This window comes from Elaeis guineensis, chromosome 13 (genome assembly GCF_000442705.2).
Source record: "Elaeis guineensis isolate ETL-2024a chromosome 13, EG11, whole genome shotgun sequence".
Classification (NCBI taxonomy): domain Eukaryota; kingdom Viridiplantae; phylum Streptophyta; class Magnoliopsida; order Arecales; family Arecaceae; genus Elaeis; species Elaeis guineensis.
This window is the reverse complement of record NC_026005.2, coordinates 46,536,632-46,559,678: the sequence shown is the minus strand read 5'-3', so window position 1 is coordinate 46,559,678 and position 23,047 is coordinate 46,536,632. Positions and strand designations below refer to the sequence as shown.

At 35.0% G+C, this 23,047-nt stretch overlaps 1 protein-coding gene across 1 annotated transcript; it reads left to right on the top strand.

The window, feature by feature from the left end:
* Positions 1–19,197: 19,197 nt before the first annotated feature.
* On the top strand, positions 19,198–22,759 carry LOC105056202 (uncharacterized). Its single transcript, XM_019854364.3, is given in 3 exon segments — positions 19,198–21,425; positions 21,427–21,685; positions 22,468–22,759. Coding segments are annotated over 2 exon segments (2,217 nt in total). The 5' UTR covers positions 19,198–19,304; the 3' UTR covers positions 21,523–21,685; positions 22,468–22,759.
* The last annotated feature ends 288 nt before the right edge of the window (positions 22,760–23,047 follow it).

Below are 23,047 nucleotides of genomic sequence, written 5' to 3'. Positions count from 1 at the left end.
CCAAAGAAATGTGCAGTCAAACTAAGTAGCCTTTCTGTGAATAGCCAACACATCGTAGGTCAAAGGATCAATCATACTACTACAGCATCAAAAAAATTACTGACGAGTGAGTAGACATCCAAGTGGTTTCTCATATTGGTCACGCTCAGTGTAAGTTGTTCTTTAACAATCCACCTGCACTCTCACCCTAGTATTTTTATACTAAAGATTCGAGTCTCATCTAGTGTAAAGGGAGATGATCCGTGTATTGATTTTGAATGGATTGATCATTGACCTTTATGATGATCCTTCGATTGGGAGCATTTAAAAGTTAATTACTAATAATATATGTCTCAAATTCTTAATATCTTGAGAATATATAAAATCATCTTTGTTAATTTTTAAGACAAATCATGGACACATAAGACATGATTGATAATAAAGATTATCTATCAAGTACAAAACATGTCCTAAAAAAAGTATGTGTCAGCCAAGGTTGACTTCGAGAGCACACATCTAACAGATACAAGTCGATAGGTTATAGGTGGAAGGAATAAAATATTCCTTCATCTACTTAGATAGTTCTTTAGGATTACTAGCCATTTGATTTTCAGGTTTAGCATGAATCAACTGTTCAATTTTAGGATTAGATTCATCTAGGTCAGGGTAAATAGATCTCCTACTGTGCATGTACCAGTGCAAACACTAATGTATGTGGTTTAAATTTTTTTTCTTTTTTTTTAAAGAAGAAGGAGAAAGAGAAGAGAAGAGAAAGAAAAAGAGAAGTTCTAAAAGTGAGAATTACTTTAAGAAAGCCCTACACCTAAAGATGATAGATGAAAAAAATTAGTTGTGGTTAAGTATTAATTACAATCAAGTTAGCAAACAATTAAATCTAGGCACCTACAGATTTTTTAGACCTAACAGTTCGATATAGAGTGACTGGGTCTAGATATAAGTTGGATCTGTTCTCACTTCTTTTAACTAACCAGGTAAGAGGTGGGGTTATGGGGGTCCCCCCATTGCTTGCCTTAGACATTGATTGGATTGGTCGGATAAGCTAACGGAATCAATTAAATAAGCACGAGTTTACTTAGGCTTAGTCTTTGTAACCTCTTGCCTTAGACACTAGTTTCAAGGATGAGTCCAAACTTACTTTGCACTTGACTTTACCATAATATTCAAATTGAACTCAATTGATCCTAGGGGCCAATGCCCACTTAATTTTAATTAGGTTTGGGTTAATGTGGGATGCTAGTTGGTTATTTTTGGGCTAAAGAAGGGTGATAAAATTCTTACCTTATCTTGTTATAGATATTGCCTTTAAGTTGGTTTGAGATGAATATACATAACCAATTTCAAACAAGGGATTCTATGCAACTAAAGTATATACATGAAATTAATCAAACTTAAAATCTTACCTTACCTCCAGTGATCACCAAAAATAAATCTAAGATGATGAATGCTTCCAAATAATTAATTTTCTATTCTTATCATGTGATTTTTATTAGATTTATGTGGATAAATTTTAGGTTAATTTAAAAAAATAGTAATTAATACTAAAAAAATAGTTAAAATTAGGGTTAGGATTGATCTCATCAAATTAAAGTATTTTTCCAGTAATGGCATAAAAAATTGATAGGATCATGATGTTGTCGTTATGACATCATGATTATCAAATTAATTTTGACTTCAATAAAAATTAAAAATATATAGAAAGTAGTGAGTCAGATCAAATTCATAGAGAAGATAGTATTTTGATTTGAAATCTTTAATTTTATCAAAAAATAAAATTTTAAAAAATAATTTAAATCAAAAAATTAAAATTAAAAGTGTAAAAAAAATAAATCCGATACTAAGATCTACTATTTAGATCCTAGCTTCTGCTTACAATAAAAATAAATAACAGTAATTTAAAGAGCATAAAATAAATTGGTATTAAGATCTACTAACTAGATCTTAGTATCTATTTGCAAAAAAAATAAAAGATAAAAATTTAAAATACAAAAAAATAAAATTTTTATTAATTAAAATTAAAATTTAATTATAAAAAATTTAAAAATAATAATAAATAAAATAAAATTGTAATAAAAATTTGAAGTTGATCAATACAGCCTCGTTGGAAAGATGGTCGATGACCTCTCCTTCTTTCTTCGTACTCCATAGAGTGAATCAGTTTCTGTTCTTCTTCCCCTTGGGTCCCTAAATTTTTTAATTTTTTTTAATTTTTTATTTTTTCACCAAATTTATTTTACTCTCTTTTCTTATTTTTGGACCTCCTATTTATAGATGAATTTTTTACCTTTTTCTGTTAGCAAAAGGAGTCCTAAAATTCTTAAAAATCGTATTATACCTGTATTTATTAATTCTGACTGTCAAATCTTCATTGGACCACCCAGATCAATCCAAAACACAACATTTAAGTCCTTCTTACATTCAAGAATGATAACAGCCATCCAATCAAGCATTTGATGGATTTTTGGTCATTGATCAGCGCTCAACTCTTCCTATTCTCAATCGGGATGAACACCAGCCATTCGATCAGCCATCGAATAGAATTTCGATCGTCAGATTGTGTACTGGATTTCTTTCTTCACTTAATTTTTAATTAGTAATCGATAGCAACTATTGGATCTTGTTTAGAATTAATTTGGACCATTGGATCATACGTTTGTAGTGGGCCACCACCACTGGATATGGGATAACATGATTTCAGCCATTTGATCATGTATTTGGAATAATCTCTATCATCCGATCATGCAAATTTCTTTCGTCTGCCTGTGAACCATGCCAAAGACCGCAAACTGTTCCTGTGGACTGCACCTTTGAGTTTGTGGACCAAGCGACCGGTCCATCGTGCATCAAAGGCTATAAAAATTGATTTTTTTAGATATTTTGGCTTGATTTTTGCTTCGATTTTATATTTAAAAAATTAAAAAAAAATATGCATAAAATTACTTAATAATTTTTTATTATTTTGATGCTTAAATTATTTAATTAAATTAACATCTATTTTTCATAAATATGTTCTAATTTTATATTTTTTAAAATTTATTTTTATAAAAAAATTTAATTTATTTATAAAATAAAGTTTTTTAGAAGATTAGCATCATAAAATATCTAAAATAAATGTAAAAGTATATGACTTATCACATTGCTTCATCTATATCTCAATTTCGCTGCTACAAATTGCATACACCCCATAATCACTCAAATTAGGTTTATGTTAAAACACATAATTGTCTTAATTATCAATTAGGTTAAAATTTTTAAAGAATTCAATTCATACTCTCTCTTGGTTTACTATCTTTCTGGATAACAAGTGATAACAGAGCAGGTGCTCTAGTATTATTTATTGACCTTACAGTCTTGAGTGAAAGATCATTGCAACCTCAAGTGATCTTTTATCTGCTGAAAGACAATCTACTTTTAGGCCACCACTTTTTAATGGAATATACTATTCTTTTTAAAAAATTAAAATGAGAATTCTATACAAGCTCTAAATTATGATACGTGGAGAATCATAACTAGAGGACCATACACACCCACTATTGAAATGGAGTATCTCATCCCAAATCAAAGAAGGATTAATGGAATAAGAGTGATAAAAAGATGGCTCAATTAAATGTAAAAGCCATTAATATACTTTATTGTTCTTTAGATATGCACGAATCTAATAGAATATCAACTTGCACAACAAATAAAGAGATTCGAAACAGATTAGAGGTAACTCATGAGGGAACAAGCCAAGTTAAAAAATCTAAAACTTAGTTTGCTTGTTCGCATACATGAAATGTTCAAAATGAAACCACATAAGTCTATTTCTGATATGTTCTTAAGATTTATCAAAATTACTAATACGTTAAATGGTCTTGGAAAAATATATACTAACCATGAACTTATTTGCAAGATTTTAAAAAGTTTGTCAAAAGCTTGGAAAGCTAAAGTGATATCTATATAAGAAGCTAAAGACCTTACCAAACTATCCTTAGAAGAGCTAATCAGTTCACTTATGACTCATGAGTTGAATATGTACCAAAATACTGAAGCAGAAGAGTCAAAAAGGAAGACCATCATCTTTAAGTCAACTACCAAGTCTAAAGAAAATTATGAGCTGGAGAATGAAAGTGAAGAAGAAGACGAAGACATGGGACTGCTAATAAGAAAATTCAAAAGGTTCCTATGAAGAAAAGCTTAAAGAAACAAGAAGACGGAGAAGAAAAAGAAGGAAGTGTCACTTGTTATAATTGCAACAAAAGGGGACATTATAAATCATATTGTTCCCTACTTAAAATAAATCTCAAAAGAGCAAAAAGATAGCCATGATAGGCATTTGGAGAGATAGCGACACATCAAGCTCCGATGAAGAAGAAAAGAAAGATAGAATTACAAACCTTTGCTTCATGGCCAATGACAATGAGGTAAATATTAATGACTCTTCGATGAATCGTTTGAAGCTTTTAATGACTTAATGAATGAATGCAAGAACATAAGGCTAAAAAATAAGAAGCTCAAAAAATCAAATCTCTCTTTAGTGGAAGAAAAGAATTTCTTAGCTAAGGAAAAAGAAGAATGATGAAAATTTGAAAAATCTTTAGTTGAAGAAAGCATTAAGCTGAGAGAGAAATCTAAAAGTTTTCCCTAAAGAAAAAGAAAATTTTTTAAAAGAAAAGAAAGAGCTTATTGTAGAAAATGAAAAGTTGAGAAAAGAGATTGAGATTTTGAAATCTATAGCAAAAAAATTTATCCTTAGTTTTCAAAATCTTCAATCAATGTTAAATAACAAAGCAGAAATCATCTTTAATTCTTCAAGAAGATAGCAACCTATTAAAAATATGATTACAAAAATTTTACCTGAAAACCATCACATTATTTATTTTGGATGCAATCAAGTTGGCCACAAAATTTTTGAATGCAATGTTAAGAGAATTAGCCGTATTTTGGTAAAATAAATTTAGATTCCAAAAAGAACTATGTGTGCTAACCCTAATGGACCCAATATGGCTTGGGTACCAAAAATTATAAAATAATTTTTATAGTTGTGCTAAGCATCTAATGGAATGAAAAGAAAAAAAAATCTTTAAGAACGGATGCTTTGGAATGAAAAAGGATATATGATGATGTTTGCTAAAAGCTAAACCTTTCATATATCATATCACCAATATATACTAAATTTATTGAGTGAATGATTGATTTTGATGATTTATCTATACTCTTAATGATCATATTTTGTAACTTGATTATTTGATGCATGGATCTTTATATCCTTATTTGTCTTAGTATCAACCTAATCTTCATGAGCATGAGTTTTTATTTTAAATTCAGCTAGCTACCTTAGTTCCTCACATCACATTGCCTTGAAAAATCTTAATTAAAAAAAAAAAAATTTGATTTCATGTGAAATTATTTGGGTGCATAACTTTCAAACTGAATTTACTTGTGACACTCTTATGAGACATGTAATTAGTGAAACATCTTGAAAAATATATGAACTAAGAATTCTAACTTAAGTCATTTACTTATAAAAGATTGAGTGATTGATGTATTGATTTGTATTGCATTTTAGCTTAAACCCTTAAACATTTAAAAATTCTCTAGATAAACCTAAACCTATAAAGCTACTATCTAGATTTCTTTTTATTTGATTCTCCTGATTTGATTGATTATCTTTCCCCCACATTGATTGATTTTTGATTCTCCAACTTAATTTTAATGTCAATTTCGATCCTCAATTTGATTGCAAATTATTTTCCATTCAAATTGATCAATTTTCTTGATTTAAATTATCTTAAACTATTTTTTGTATCAAGGAGTCGATTCTTGAAATAGAGGAATTGACTCATGACTTCTTGAAGAAAAATAGTTCTGTGAGGAGTCGATCCCAGTTTTACTAGAGTCGACCTCTCATCGGAGTCGATTCGTATTTAATTGGAGTCGAACCCTGTGTCGGGATAGATTTTTAAATGGATGGAACTATGGCTCTGTTTATCTATTCCTTTTCATTTTGTTCAAACTGAAACCCCCCTCCAAAAATCTCCTCTCCTTCAAATTGAAGCTCATCCCTTTGATTTCACTCATTTTTTCGTGGATTTGCTCTCCATGGCTCCCATCAAGAAAGTGCGCCAGAGGAAGAAGCATTCTCGTGCGAAACCTTTGAGCCCTAGCTCATCTCCATCTTTCCTATACGTGAACACTACTCCAAGCAAATAAATGACTGTGGGTAGTCCTCACGGCAAGTTCCAGCTCCTTCTTTGCCTCCTTTAGCATTGTCTCAACTACCAACAGTACCTCCTTCTCCACCCAAGCCGGTTGCTATACCCTCTCTACCTCCAATAGCTTCCTTCTCTTTTCGAATAACCCCTTTTTGGATTCCCATGTTGTCTAGGATAGTTTTAATTGGAAGAAATGTGGACTTTATATTCTTGGAAACAGAGGGTTTTACTATTGGATAGAAATTTAAGAATTTAGGTTGGAAATTTTTCTGCTTCTTGAATGTTTTAACCTACCCCAACCTAGTAAAGCAATTTTATGCCAATTTAAAATTAGGGCATGGAACTCTTGAAACTGAGGTAAAGGATATCCGAATTGTGTTTAATATAGCACATTTGACGAGAATACTAAGAATGAAAATAGAGGGTAGTATATCAGATAAATTGGAAAGAAGATCAATCAGTCTTTAAAAAAGATACTTTTTAGGAAGAGAGGTTCAAAATGAATTAGAGGAGGTGAGAGCAAATTAGTTGTCCACCAAAATGCATCTCTTACATCATATGACCAGTAGAATTTTTTTCTCAAAAATAGGTAGATTTGACTTTGTATCGGGCTGAGATATCTATTTTATACACCATGTTCTTAGAGAAATTTTCTGAAATCTCCCGGACTTGATGATCAAATTGATGGAAGACACACCAAGTAGGTCGAAGGTATCTCTACCCTATGGGATGGCACTGACACTAGTATTTCAAGAGCATGGGGTAGACCTTGAGGGAGAGGCCACTAGAACTCTCATGCACACAGATATTTAAAATGAGCATTCACTTTTCCATATGAGATTCTCGAGAGATGGAGCTCATTGAATTTGTAGAGGAGAGGATACAGATGAGAATGAGGCTTTGACAGCCATATCGACGACATATGTTCAGACTAAGGAGCGGGTAGCTCAGATAGAGACAGATCGTCCAAAGGCATCAGACTAACCATCTACTAGTCTGGATAAGGATTCACTGATCAAGAGAGTCTCCTCAAAAATTATTAGAGTAGTCAGTATATAGATTCAGTGACTCACTTCAGAGGTGATTTCCTCGCTTAGAGAGGAGGCAACTCGATTGATTCAAGAGATATCTACGATGAGGATGCTCGGGACCCAGTTCATGGTGCTCCACTAACCCATCTTTTAGGATATCAGGACTCATTTTGTAGAGCTATATATCTCCTAGCAATCCATATATGACTCATTTTGGCTTCATGCATTTTAAATGTATTGTTTTTTTGTACTCACTATCTTTATAATTATCCTTTGGAAATAAATGAATGAAAGATGATCCCCTTATGAAAGCTCCATGTGTGACTATCTATTTGATATTTATTTTTGAATACTTATTTGATAAAAAATGTGCTTAGTTTATGAATCTAATGGGAGAGAAAAATATAAAGCTTATTTTATTAAAATTGATTGAATATGCATAATTTGGAAAGGAAAGGAGGAGAGTTTGAAAAAAATAAATTTTATAGCATCTGCTATGAAAAATACAGGGAGAAAACTCTTAAAAAGAATTTTGCTATTAAGAAACTGACCTTGTTTGTAAAACAAAAAGGGAAGAAAACTTGCAAAGCTTAATTCCTCAAAATTAATTGAATATGCACCAATTGAATGAAGGGAAAGAATTAAGAAAAATAGATTTTCTAGCATTAATTCTCAAAATCATAGGAAGAAATGATTTTTGAACTTAAAAAAAAATTATTGATGAACAATTCTATTCTTGATCCTTTGCAGGATTTAAATATACATTTAATTGATATCTTATAATGTTTTACATTGGTTGATCATTTATGGACAATGAACTTAAAAGATGCCTCACATAATTGGTATCAACATGAATTTAAAGTATATTTTCATATTTTATTCAGCTTGATTGTTTCAAGTAATGTATTTGAAAAATATTTTTCCTTGATCTTCCACTGACATCAAATATTCAAGAAAATCATGATTTAGTTCAATTGATATCAAGAAAACCTTCCAAAGAAATAACATTTTGGATTGTCTTTCTGAACAATTTACATAAAATTGATTTGTCTTTATGCTCAAAATTGAAATGAATTTTTTGAACCTTGATTTGAATTTGAATGAAAGTGATGTGCTTTTAAATCTATAGTTTTGAAAAGTACTACATTGAAAATATTCAGCTTATATTACTCAAAAGAATGAACATATTGAAAATCTAAATCTGAATGTTGGATTCAGATTGATATGGAAAGGAGAAGAAATATTTTTTTGAGTATTTCTCTGACATAAATTTGATATATGAATTCGATAAATATTGACCAAAAAGGAATTGAACTCAATTTCATCTAGTAAAGAAAGAATTATTTTAGAATATATTTTGAACAAAAGACATGTTTTGAAAGGAGAGATGACCCATAAAAATTGAATTTGATACATCTCTAAATTTAATACACTTCTTGAATTCTAATTAATTGATTTTGATGATATATTTTCTCTTTTTTTCCTTGCACTTTTTTATGCTGTCAAAAGGGGGAGAGAAGAATGTTGAGTATATGCATGATTACTTAAGTGCTTGAGTGGAGTGGATCATGCTTGAACTGCTCAAAGCTCACTTGAAATGCTTGGCAATTAGGAATTCTTAAAATGCTTGGTATATTCTAGATAAATTGAAACATGAAATATTTGAAATAACTGTATTTAAGCTAAATTGAAGCATTCATGAAGTGTACATTCATATATGATTATTTTATCACTTCATAATTTATATTAAAATTTTAATTAAAATATATTTTATTTTTATTTTTATGCATATACTCAAAATTTTGCCATCATCAAAAAGGAAGAGATTATTGATCCTATGATTGATTTTGATGATTGCCAAAGTTTGAGTAATTATAAATCTAATCATGTATTTTAAGAATGAATGTTGGTCTTTTCAAATGTTCAAATTAAAAAAATAATTCATAGAAAAGATCTCCTCAAAAGAAATCAGGTCAAGGACTTCAAAGAAAAATTTTTAAGTTTCAGAGATAGTGAAGTCAACCATAGAAGGCTAAGAGTCGACTCCTGTGAACAATAGGTGCAGATTGAGATTTTTTTTGGACCCCTCAGTGGAGTCGATCTGAATGATGGATCGACTCTGGTATATTGGAATAGGACTGGCACGTAGGTGAGTTAACTCAAAATAAATTGGAGCTAGCTCTTTTAAAGAAGAAGAAAGCTATTTTTCTGTCACTATGATCGAGTCGACTCCTTCAATGGTCGAGCGACTTGAGGGCAGATGGAGTTGATCCCAAAGAAATTAGAGTCAACCCCAAGCACGGGATGAGCTCAATGGCTAGTTTTCTGCAACCTTTTTAATGGTCATTTCTCCACTCCAACAGCTACTCCAAGGCTTCCAATAGTCAAAACTCCTTCGCCAGCCATTCTAAGATTATTAAGGGCCAGAGAAACTTTTGGGAAGGAAGATCAAGGGGATTAAAAAGAGAAAACTTCAGATTTTGTGAGATCTTTTTTGCACAGCATTAGTAAAGAGAAAAAGAGAGGAACTAAGCACTAAATTCAGAGGGTACTCAAAAGCAATCATTCACAATATTTTCAACATCCTCTCTAGCTTTAAAGAAGAGTGATCAAGCTTCAAAATAGTAACATCTCAACCTCTTCTTCGTGCACAAAATAGTTTCATCTTTTCTATTTTGCTTTAAATTGAAAAATTATCTTTTGTTTTTTTTTTTTACATATTTTTTTGGAGAGAAGAAACTTGGGGATTAGATCCGTCTAAGCCTAGAATTAGATTTATTAGATTTTGATTGGTGAGTCTGTAAAACTAACTGGATTGATTATGAATCTAAAAAACAATCAATGTATGATTTTAGTCGATAATCCTGAAAAACTAACTGGATTTGTTTATAAGCTCGGGTAAAATAAACATGATGTAATCAAGAAGATTATAGTAAAATTTTCAAGAGGCTTTTGGAGAGTGTAAAAATATCTCGCTCCGAGAGACAGTGAGGGGTGTGTAGCTATCATACTGCCCAGGTGGTGATAGTCGTCGAACCCTTCTCGGGGGACTCCGAGATCGACGACCTCGATCCCCATTATTCCATCTCGAGGGTGGAGATCGGGAGTGCAGGTGACTTTTCTCTATTCACCTCAGATGGTGCTCCTTGCTGGGTTTTACCATGGCTAAATCGGTAGGAGTATCATCGACAAAGGTCTCTTCAATGCAGGCATACTTCATCACATGGACAAGCATATCCAGGAGATTTTGGGGATAAATTTTTATTAATGACTTTTTGAAGTCATTTTTTAGCAGACTGCTTATTATTGCGGCCATCACGGTCGACTGGTCCAAGCTTTGGACCTTCAAAGTTGTCAAGTTGAATCTATTCATGAAGGAACGGATCGACTCACCCTCTTTTTGCTTGATGGTGTGGAGATAATCGGATCGCTTCTGCTGTCCTCGACTGTTGATAAAATAATCGATAAAAGATCGGCACAGATCTTTAAAGGAATAGATTGATGCCGACCTCAGACTCGAGTACCATTGTTGAGTGGCCCCCTTGAGGGTTGAAGGGAATGCTTGATAGAGGATTACGTCCGATATCCTTTGAAGGAGCATTATTGTCTTGAAGGTCTCCACATGATCGACGGGGTCGGTGGTTTCATCGTAGACCTCCAGCTGAGGCAACTTAAAGTGCAGGAGAAGCGATTCCTGTACAATCCTCGGGATGAAGGGCGGCTGGCTGTTATACCCTTCGTAGGACAGTACTGAGGAGCCATTATTGTTGAGGATTTTTTTATTTTTTAGCCTAACTATTGGTCGAGCTCCTGGAATCGCCTTTCAAAGTCGGCCTCATGGACAGTACCAACCTCGGAGAACAGAGGAGATCGACATCCGGAGGTTGAATCATGGCCTGATTGTGGGCTTGGAGATCGCTGTCGGACCGACTGCTGGGTCCTAGGATGACTCTGATGAGTCAACCTACTCTTTGGACTTTGAGGAGGCATCTGTGGCTCTAGTTGAGGTGGTGGTTGCGAAGCTGCAATTGAAGCAGGATTCTGTGGAGGCACTGCTGTAGAAGGCACAGGTGGCACCACCAAAAAAATCGTGTGATGCACCATCGTGAGGGTACAAGAACAGTCTGGAGAGGCTATGGCACCGCTTGGAAGGGCATGAGAAAGGTATGGACCGTCTGAATTGTGGTCGTCAGATATTGAACTTGCTGAGAGAGCTAACCAAATTGGTTAGTTGTGACTGGCACCGGGAGGATCGGTTGAGCTGGTGGAGGGACTTTTGATGCCAGTGGTTGAACTTGATTGTTGGCTTGGCTGGCCGCTTATTGGAAAAAGACAGTTTTGGAAAGCGGAAAGATGTTCGTCTCGGAGCCATGAATACGAATATAGCCCCTTTCTCTATCTATTGCTACTCAAATTGATCGAGGTTGGAAGATGGATGTTTGAGGTCAGAAATCAGATATCTGATCCTAGTGCAGGGATGCTGGCGCTGGAGAGACCTGCAAAATAAGTCTTCAACCGGAGGTTGTGGCTCCAAAGAGGATCCTCTGATACTTAAGTCAAATCAAATCCCTCTCAAAGAACTCATTGCTGCCTTCTTTATTCTCTATTTTTTTGACTTGAGCGTCGGAGGGTCCTCGTCGAAGCCACAACCTTCGATTTGGGATTTAGTTTGCAGGTCTCTCTAGCACCAGCATCCTTGCACTAAGATCAAGTGTCTGATTTCCGACCTTAAATGTCTGTCTTTCGATCTGGACTAATTTGAGCAGCAACAATCATGATCAATACTATTACAAATATCAAGAATCCAAAAATAACACATTTTACTTATCTATAGACTACACATCAAGTGTGTGCAAAAACAAATAGTTACAAAGATGCAAGATTATATCTTTTTCTATCATGCAAGCATTAATCTATTGATTTTTAATAAATATATTTTAATATATGTAGATTATGATCAATAATATGAATTCTCAATTTAAATTTATTATCTTATATTGTAACACACTAGCGCAATGAAAATCCTTCACTTTTGTGTCCATGTGAAGCATAGCTTAGAGACTACAAGAATATATAATATTTGGTTTATGAGTATTCTTAATGGTATAGATCATGATCAAAGACATGGATCTATGAGTTAAATACTCTATATTGATTTTGGGCTCAAGAGAAATAGATGCTTGATTTTGGTCTCAAGAGAAATTGACTCTCTTTTCTCAAGAAACATTATGTCCATCCATATATAGAGAGAGGTAGACTTGACTATACTTAAGGATCTCTATTCAAATTTGATCAGGTCTAGATCGGATAATGGAGGTTCTATATTACTGATCAAAGTTGTTGGATATGATCTACTATCTCTGTATTATATAATTTGTACACCTCTAGTTAATGCATCAAATTGTCAAAATATTAGATAGTTCAAATAATATGAAATAATATTTTTTTTTTTAACCACTTGATACAAAGGCTAAGGGTCTGTAAAATAATATGGTTTTTATATATACAGTTCATAGATCATATTTAATAGCTCAAATTATCAATGTGGGATCTCTATCATTTGGGCTTGGCATGATCTATTTTTAGTAGAGTTTCCATTCAAGTGTAGCCATGTTTACCCACTTCCTTCGTATACATATGCGCGTATGCATCCACAAACAAGCATAGTTCTTTAATATTCAGGAAGAACTAATGGTTCCAGCTTGAAATTGTCAAGAATTCCTTACTATTTATTGCATGGGAATAGATTTATTTTAAAGTAATTTTTCCTTCTAATATTTTTCTATTAGAGCTTCTCCCATTCTTTTTATCAAGTATGTTATAGCCCAAACCAATTCAGCCCACAAAAGCCCAAAATGAAAAAAAAAAAAAAAAAACAGAGCAAACCGGGAAGAAGACTCCCGATAGGAGTCTTCTTCTCCGGCGAAACCCAAGAAAATCGGGACTCCTAGGACCCCTCGGAGTCCTAGGGTCCTCTATAAGAAGACCCCCTCCCCCTTGAGACCAAAGATCGGCCTCCTCCCTCTCTCTTTCTCTCCATTTTTCTCAATCGAAGCCACGGATATCGTTCGGATTCTCGCCGTGATTGCTCGCCGGCGAGATCACCGGAGGTCAAGGTAAGTTTCCCTCTTCTTCCCCTCTTTCTTCTCCTTCCTCCCCGTGCATTTGTGCGCGGCTGCCGGCGACGAAAGTCGCCGATTTTCGATCGGGCAAGGGACCTCTGTTTTGGTCTCCTTTCCGTGAACTTTTCCGACGCCGGCGATCAAAATTGACCGCCGGCCACGCTCCTCCGTGATCGGGGGAGTGGTTTCCGTCGGCCGCCGGCCTCCGCCGCGACGGCCGTTGCCTGAACGGCCTGACAAAAGATGGAACGCCGGTCCCCTGTTCCGGCACGGGAAGAACCAAGAAAAAAAGAAGAAAAGAAGAAAAAGAAGAAAAAGAAAAGAAAGAAGAAAAAGAAAAGAAAAGAAAAAGAAAAGAAAAGAAGAAAAAAGAGAAAAGAAAAGAAAAGAAAAGAAAAGAAAATAAATGAATAAATAAATAAAAATATATATATATATATTTATATATATATATAAATAAATAAATAAATATATATATATATGTATATATATATATAAATAAATAAAAAAAAATTGAAATTGATGAGAGAGAGAATTTCTCTCTCTTCTTTCAGTCTGAACCCTGACTTTCTCTCTCTAAAATTGGACTTTCTCTCTCTACTTTCTCTCTCTATAATTTTCTCTCTCTAAGTTGTTTCTCTCTCTTGATGAATTCCTCTCTCTCTAAAGTTATTCCTCTAGGATTAGCGTAGTGGGAGGTCTCATCTGATGATTTTGATCGAGTTTAGGAAAGAGTCGATTTTAAGTGAGGTTTTGAATTGGGATTTGTTTAGATTTAATTTTAAATTAAAATTAATATAAAAATATAATTTTAAATAATAGGCATGCAAGAATCTCCTAGAAGTTAGTCGATCTGTTCATTTAGTGCTTCGTGGAAGGTAAGTAATGAATCATCTTCTCGAGATATTCCATATTTATTCTGAAAATAAATAATTATTCTATGAAATTATGCATGATTTATGAAATTATGTCAAGTGTTTTGATATAGATCGGATTTATGCTCTCAGCCTAACTATGTTTCAGTGGGCCCCGCCAATAGGGATTATACGTTGGTACTTTGTGGACCCTGCCAGTGGGGGTTGTGCGCTGGTATTTGTGGACCCTGCCAGTGGGGGTTGTGCGCTGGTATTTTTGGACCCTGCCAGTGGGGGTTGTGCGCTGGTATTCTGTGGACCCCGCCAATGGGGGTTAAACGTTGGTCATAGTCGAGGCTGTTGAGTTACGAGTGTTTTGAATCGAATCGGATTTATGATTATATTATATGTGAATATTTGAAATTATTAGATTTGCATTAAATCAGCATGAAATATATTTTTATGTTTAATTACAGCATTATTCTTGAAAATTATATAATATCTGAAATATCTGGTTGAGATATTTGTTACTTACTGGGCTGTCTAGCTCATTACCTTTCTTTCTATTTTTCAGATTCAGATAATTAATTTTGAGCGTGGGAAGAAATATTGGGACAGAGCTTTTAGAGGCGAGATTTAGCATTGTCAACTTCATTGAACTTAGATTTATTGTTTTAGTAAAATTTTATTGGATGTAAGATATTTGATTTAATTACTTGAATTAAAGTTGAATAATAATTATTTGAATTTATTTCGCTGCGATGCATTGATATCGTGATGAGATGCCTTGCATGCTTATGGAGAGAGTTCTTCATGAGTATGCGGCGGTTGCCATGACCCTCGATTCACAATCTCGGGTCGGAGGCGTGACAATTAATATGGTATCAGAGCATAAATGGATAAATTATGACACATAGAATTTGATATAGTATGAGTGTAGGTGGGTAAACATTAGGAATATTGGGACGTTAAAGTATGAGCATCGTAATAATAAAAACATCAAAAGTTCAGTTAAGAGAGCAATAGATAATAAGACTCAACAAATTGATGGTAAGCAGTGCTCCAGATGTGGCAAAAATCATACAGACAAGGATTGCTATTGGAATACAGGTGCTTGTTTCAAATGTGGTCAGATGGATCATAAAATTGCTAGCTGTCCGTTAAATACTGAAAATCAAGCTGACAAAAGAACTCATGAAGGACAACATAAGGGTAGCGAACAGATTTCTAAAACCCAGGGAAGAGTTTATGCGCTTACTCAACAGAATCCACAGGCTTCCAATACAATGGTGACAGGTATGAAAAATTTCGAGGACGAAATTTTTTTTTAGGGGTGAAGAATGTTATAGCCCAAACCAATTCAGCCCATAAAAGCCCAAAATGAAAAAAAAAAATGAAAAAAAAATAGAGCAAACCGAGAAGAAGACTCCCGATAGGAGTCTTCTTCTCCGGCGAAACCCAAGAAAATCGGGACTCCTAGGACCCCTCGGAGTCCTAGGGTCCTCTATAAGAAGACCCCCTCCCCCTTGAGGCCGAAGATCGGCCTCCTCCCTCTCTCTTTCTCTCCATTTTTCTCAATCGAAGCCGCGGATATCGTTCGGATTCTCATCGTGATTGCTCGCCGGCGAGGTCACTGGAGGTCAAGGTAAGTTTCCCTCTTCTTCCCCTCTTTCTTCTCCTTCCTCCCCGTGCATTTGTGCGCGGCTGCCGGCGACGAAAGTCGCCGATTTTCGGTCGGGAAAGGGACCTCTGTTTTGGTCTCCTTTCCGTGAACTTTTCCGGCGCCGGCGATCAAAATTGACCGTCGGCCACGCTCCTCCGTGACCGGAGGAGTGGTTTTCGTCGGCCGCCGGTCTCCACCGCGGCGGCCGTTGCCAGAACGGCCTGGCAAAAGAGGGAACGCCGGTCCCCTATTCCGGCACGGGAAGAACCAAGAAAAAAAGAAGAAAAGAAGAAAAAGAAGAAAAAGAAAAGAAAGAAGAAAAAGAAAAGAAAAGAAAAAGAAAAGAAAAGAAGAAAAAAGAGAAAAAAAAAGAAAAGAAAAGAAAAGAAAAGAAAATAAATGAATAAATAAATAAAAATATATATATATATATATTTATATATATATATATAAATAAATAAATAAAAATATATATATATATGTATATATATATATATATAAATAAATAAAAAAATTGAAATTGATGAGAGAGAGAGTTTCTCTCTCTTCTTTCAGTCTGAACCCTGACTTTCTCTCTCTGAAATTGGACTTTCTCTCTCTAAAATTTTCTCTCTCTAAGTTGTTTCTCTCTCTTGATGGATTCCTCTCTCTCTAAAGTTATTCCTCTAGGATTAGCATAGTGGGAGGTCTCATCTGATGATTTTGATCGAGTTTAGGAAAGAGTCGATTTTAAGTGAGGTTTTGAATTGGGATTTGTTTAGATTTAATTTTAAATTAAAATTAATGTAAAAATATAATTTTGAATAATAGGCACGGAAGAATCTCCTAGAAGTTAGTCGATCTGTTCATTCAGTGCTTCGTGGAAGGTAAGTAATGAATCATCTTCTCGAGATATTCCATATTTATTCTGAAAATAAATAATTATTCTATGAAATTATGCATGATTTATGAAATTATGTCAAGTATTTTGATATAGATCGGATTTATGCTCTCAGCCTAACTATGTTTCAGTGGGCCCCGCCAATGGGGATTATACGTTGGTACTTTGTGGACCCTGCCAGTGGGGGTTGTGCGCTGGTATTTGTGGACCCTGCCAGTGAGGGTTGTGCGCTGGTATTTCTGGACCCTGCCAGTGGGGGTTGTGCGCTGGTATTCTGTGGACCCCGCCAATGGGGGTTAAACGTTGGTCATAGTCGAGGCTGTTGAGTTACGAGTGTTTTGAATCGAATCGGATTTATGATTATATTATATGTGAATATTTAAAATTATTGGATTTGCATTAAATCAGCATGAAATATATTTTTATGTTTAATTACAGTATTATTCTTGAAAATTATATAATATTTGAAATATCTGGTTGAGATATTTGTTATTTACTGGGCTGTCTAGCTCATTACCTTTCTTTCTATTTTTCAGATTCAGACAATTAATTTCGAGCGTGGGAAGAAATATTGGGACAGAGCTTTTAGAGGCGAGATTTAGCATTGTCAACTTCATTGAACTTAGATTTATTGTTTTAGTAAAATTTTATTGGATGTAAGACATTTGATTTAATTACTTGAATTAAAGTTGAATAATAATTATTTAAATTTATTCCGCTGCGATGCATTGATATCGTGATGAGATGCCTTGCATGCTTATGGAGAGAGTTCTTCATGAGTATGCGGCGGTTGCCATGACCATCGATTCACAATCTCGGGTTGGGGGCGTGACAAAGTATAATGATACAAATCAGGCTTCAAGGAGTTCTTGTCTGCAACACCAAGCAAGTCTACTTTGTCGGTCTGCAAATGCATTTTTGGAATTATGCTGGAATGCTAAATAACTCTCGACTCAGGGTTTCAGCTATAGCTAGACACGAGAAAAATATTATTTATACTCATATTAAAATTATTTTCTCTAATAATGGGAGCACTATAAATATTCTATTAGTTATATATCAATGTTCCAATAAAATTATTTTGACACATCAAAAACCTTAAGTTTGGTTAGGTAAATACATTAAAAAGGGATAAATTTTAGAAGATGGTACCACTACAGTTGGTGAGGAACTCACTCTCGAAAAAAAATGTACCGGCCATCGAAAAGTTATAATTCCTAAGACTAGTACTAATTAGTGAAGTTCTGGTGCACGAAGATATTTATATTTTTTTGATATCTAGAACTATAAAATTCAAACTTTTATGATAAGGAAGGTCCCATAGAATTACTAAGGAAATATCATTTCTAGAGGCTCTTGTACTCTGAAGATCAGGCAAAAATGGAATCATTATGCTGAAATCTTTAATAGAAAAGGTGATATTTCTTTTGTTAAATGAATTTCTTAGATAGTAAATGAATCATCGTATTCCTTGAAGAACAGATTATTATGAGTCATACTTGATATTTAGGTATCCTCTACAAATGAAACTTCTCTAAAACCATCCGTGGGTGGAAGGGATCAAATTATTGATGTAAAATAGATCCAAAAAGAGGGAGCGCTCCAATTATAATCTACACATGAGTCTTGTATATATTTCATAGAAACTTTAAATCAAAGTGATAAAGTAGCTTGTAACATGGTAATAAAGGTATCATTTCAAAAGTTTTGTCTAGACAAGATATGCTCTAATGGAACACTTGTCGATATGGCTTTCAAACCATTGGGAGTATCCTTATGAATAAACGTGGGATAGATGTTTGAATGTTGGTTTAGATGATAAGTCATCGTGTCCAGTAGTAAATTCGATATTGGTTATCAAAAAAGGAAAATATAAACCATCGGATATGATTTAGAAGGCTTAAAATATCTATATACAAAAACAAAATCATATGTTTTGGAAATTCATAACTTATGCATCAAATGGTCCAAAAATGATAATTGTAATGGGACTTTATATAGTATGTAGTTTCTGGGATGACTTGATACATGGACTAGGGACTTAGAAAACATATCATTTTTTCTGATTAGGCATTTTAGATTTTAATTTTTCGATTACTCATATTAGTCTTGATGGTGAGTGTAAAATCTTTTCATTTTAGCCTTGTATTATTAGCGCACCCATTCTGGACTGGATAACCTACCCAATGTATGAATTACTGGAAATCTAGGAAAAATATAATTAAAGCCGAAAGTCCAGAAATACCTTCTCTTTACAATTCTTCTCTAATATGTGTATTATAAGTTTGGATCCATTCAATCATTGGGTGGGGTGAGTTTTCTTCTCATAAAGTCAAGAGCATGGGAAAGCAGCGAGTAGGCCCTAGCATTGCTTGGGCTTAGGCCGAGCATGGTCCAGCCCAAAAGCATGGGCCGGATCGGATCAGTGCTCGTTGGCTAACAGGCCAGTTCCTTCGTCCCAGCACCAAGCGTGCGAGAGAGACAACTCAAACGAAGCGCAGAGAAAGAGGGAGCCAAAATTCCGGCGACTACGGCCGCGGCTGGTGGCGGGAACTAGTGCTTGATGATAAAAGGATTCCATTTTACGATGCTTTCAGGCAAGAAGTCACCGCCTTTTCACTTCCTTTCGATTCTATTTTACTCCTCCGCCGCCGCCGGTGGCTCAGACGGCCGGCAAATGGACACCGAGAACGAGTGGGAGAGACTCCTTAAACCCTTCGATCTCGAAGAGCTCCGGAAGTCCCTGAATCGTATTACCCCTCGAAGACTGTGTAAATTGCTTGAACTCCCCCTCGACGTTCCGACTTCGTTGCAAATTTTCGAGTGGGCGGGCTCCCAGAAGGCTTACTGCCACTCCTTCGATGTCTACTATACTCTTATTAGGAAATTGGGTGATGCCGGAGAGTTCAAGCTCATACATCAGCTACTGCACCAGTCCAAAAGGGAAGGAATTGTTTTAAGAGAGCCTTTGTTCATTGTGATCATGGCTTGTTATGGAAAAGCCGGTTTACCCGGTGCTGCAGTCAAGCTGCTCGATGAAATGACCGAAATGTTTGGCTGCAAACCGACATTCCGATCATACAATGTGGCCTTGGATTTATTGCTCGCGGCGAACTGTCACAGGGTCGCAGCTAATTTGTTCTTCAAAATGCTTCATAGAGGAATCTCTCCGACCACTTTCACATTTTCAGTTGTGATAAAGGCGCTGTGCTCTGTGAATGAGGTGGACTCTGCAAGCTCGCTTCTTAGGAGTATGGCTAGGCATGGGTGTGTGACCGACTCGGTTATATATCAGACTTTAATACATGCTCTCTATAAGAATAATAGAGCATATGAGGCATTGAAGCTTCTGGAGGAGATGTTTGTCATGGGCTGTTCACCGGACGTGAATACCTTCAATGATGTTATTCATGGACTTTGCAAACTTGGTCATTTACGTGATGCGGCCAAGTTGGTTGATAGAATGCTGCTTCGAGGGTGCACCCCAAGTGCGCTAACCTATGGAGTTTTGCTACAGGGTTTATGTCGGAAAGGACAATTGGATGAAGCAAGAGCTTTCTTAAGTAAGGTTCCCAACCTGAATGTGGTTTTGTTTAATATAGTGATCAATGGGTACTTGAATGAGGAGAAATTTAGAGAAGCAGAAGATGTTTATGATAATATGATACAAAGTGGATGCCATCCGGATGTTTACACATACAACATCATGATGCATGGCCTCTGCAAGGCAGGGAAACTGGGATCAGCCATGCAATTACTTAATGAGATGGATTCAAAGGGTTGCATGCCACATATCATCACCTACACAATTTTGATTGATAGGTTTTGCAAGGATGGTCGGTGGGAGGATACTAATATGATATTAGAGAAAATGTCTTCAAAAGGTTTAAGTCTTAATACTGTAGGATATAATTGTCTTATTTGGGCTCTGTGCAAGGACCATAAACTTGATGAGGCCATGGAACTGCTTGAAAAGATGAAAAGAGAAGGTTGCAAGCCTGATATAGTCTCATTCAATTCTCTAATTTGTGGCCTGTGCAAGGATAACCAAATGGAGGAAGCACGACAATTATATGATGATTTATTATTGGAGGGTATTGTTGCCAACAATGTAACTTATAACACACTGATTCGTGCACTATTACGGAACAGCAGATGGCAGGAAGCTTTGAAACTTGCTAATGAGATGGTAATCCATGGTTGCTCAGCTGATTTAGTGACCTACAATGGTCTGATTAAAGCACTCTGCAAAGCTGGAGATGTTGATAAGGTTTTGGGACTGTTTGAGGAGATGATAAGAAAGGGTGTTCAACCTAGCAATGTTTCTTATAATCTTTTAATTGATGGATTATGTAAAACAAGAAGAGTACATGATGCACTTGAACTCTTAAAGGAAATGCTACATCGGGGCTGTACACCAGATATAGTGACTTACAATAGTCTGATAAATGGCCTATGCAAGATGGGGTGGATGCATGCAGCTTTGAACCTCTTAGAAAAGTTACATGCTGAAGGCTTAGCTCCAGATATGGTGACTTACAATATTCTTATCAGCTGGCACTGCAAGGCTAACATGCTTGATGATGCTAACATGCTTCTTAACAGAGCAGTGACTAATGGAATCATGCCCAACTCTCTCACCTGGGACATACTGGTGAACAATTTCATTAGAGAACAAACTCTTTTGGTACAGGAGCACCAAAGATATTCAGAAGCAGCAACCATTCATCAAACCTAAATTGTTTCCTAGGCTGCTCCACTTGAAAATGGCCAGTAGATAACATACTAGGCTGATTTGGCAAGACATTTACAGGAATGGATTAATTATCGGCCTGCTGCTCTACATCCTGAACCCCAGCAAGCTGTGGGAATTTTGAAGGAAGCTCACATCATATGCATAAGGAACATAGCATGGAAGTTGCAGTCACTTTTCTTCGTTGTTAGGTAAATGTAGAAATTGATACATCCATATATACACACACAAATTTATACATGACAATCTGTTGTGTCTGAAGTCTTAATAATCATAGATTTCAACAGAGGCTGGGAAGAGGGATAAGAGTCTCGTTTGTGGCATTTTCAAATTACAAGACTTGAAAAGTTATACCGACGAAACAAATTTTCTTATAGTCAAGATCATTTTACATACTTATGCAACAAGAATCAATATGTTTGAAACTTTTGCTGCACAGGTCAAACATCTGAATTATTTATCATATGGATGATGGTGCATCACCATGCTAATGAGCAAGTCCTGATATCAATTAACTCTTCATCACATCGAAAAAGATATATCTATACACCTTAGGTTCCAGAAGCAATGTAATACTAATTACCTTGAGAATGGCAAATGATATGCATTCTGGATGTATATGTAAAGGCATGCTATAAGCCAGGAACATGTTGTCAAATCCAAAATTAAAACCATCAAGGCAATGATCAAGATATGGTAAAAATCCATTATTTTGATATGCTTAGAAAATAAGTTCTTCTACATTTCCAGTCAATATTGTCATATATACATTTTTATCATTTTGAAAAATATTCAGTAAAGAAATAAATTTGAATTTTTTTTTAGTAAAATTGTTAAAAGACGGGAAATTGTGTGCATAAATGATGCATCTTTGTCTGATTGGTTAAATTTCTCCTTGGCAAGGATATAATCTTAATTTTAGTATAATGCATGAATAGTTGTTTCTAATATATTTATTGTTTTTGGATTGCAGGGATATATTTGTTTGGTCAGTTTACTTCTGTTGAATTTGGTGACTATATTGATATTTCATATCCTTCAACTATCCTGGTTTTGTCACTTGGTGGCATGATGCAGTTATCATAACCAGTATCTCCATAACCTTATAATGGAGGTTGCAAGGAAACCTTGGCAGACTTATATTTGCTGGTCTTTTAGAAGTTTTATGCAAACAAATAAATTATTTGAGAAGCTTCAGCATTTGGCTTGGAATCTTGGAAGTCCCATTGTTTTTCATACGCCAAAGTTGTTCTAGTACCAAGTTGGTATGCCTCCTTTTTTTCTTCAGAGCCTTTTTCATTGGTTGAGTATAACTTTTGCAAGTGATATTTATCTTTTGTAGTTCCACTGTGCATTTTACTGTTGTATATGTGTGTATTTTGTTGTTCCAAAAAGATTTATGAATAGTGTCACCAATAATGTCATGAAATTGGAGCATATCTGTGCACATCTTGTGTTCTGGAATTTCAGAAAATCATAAAAGTTGTACATATGTACTCTACTTTTGTGTACATTTCTTTCAACCCTCAGGTGTTAATTTGCAAAGTTTGTTC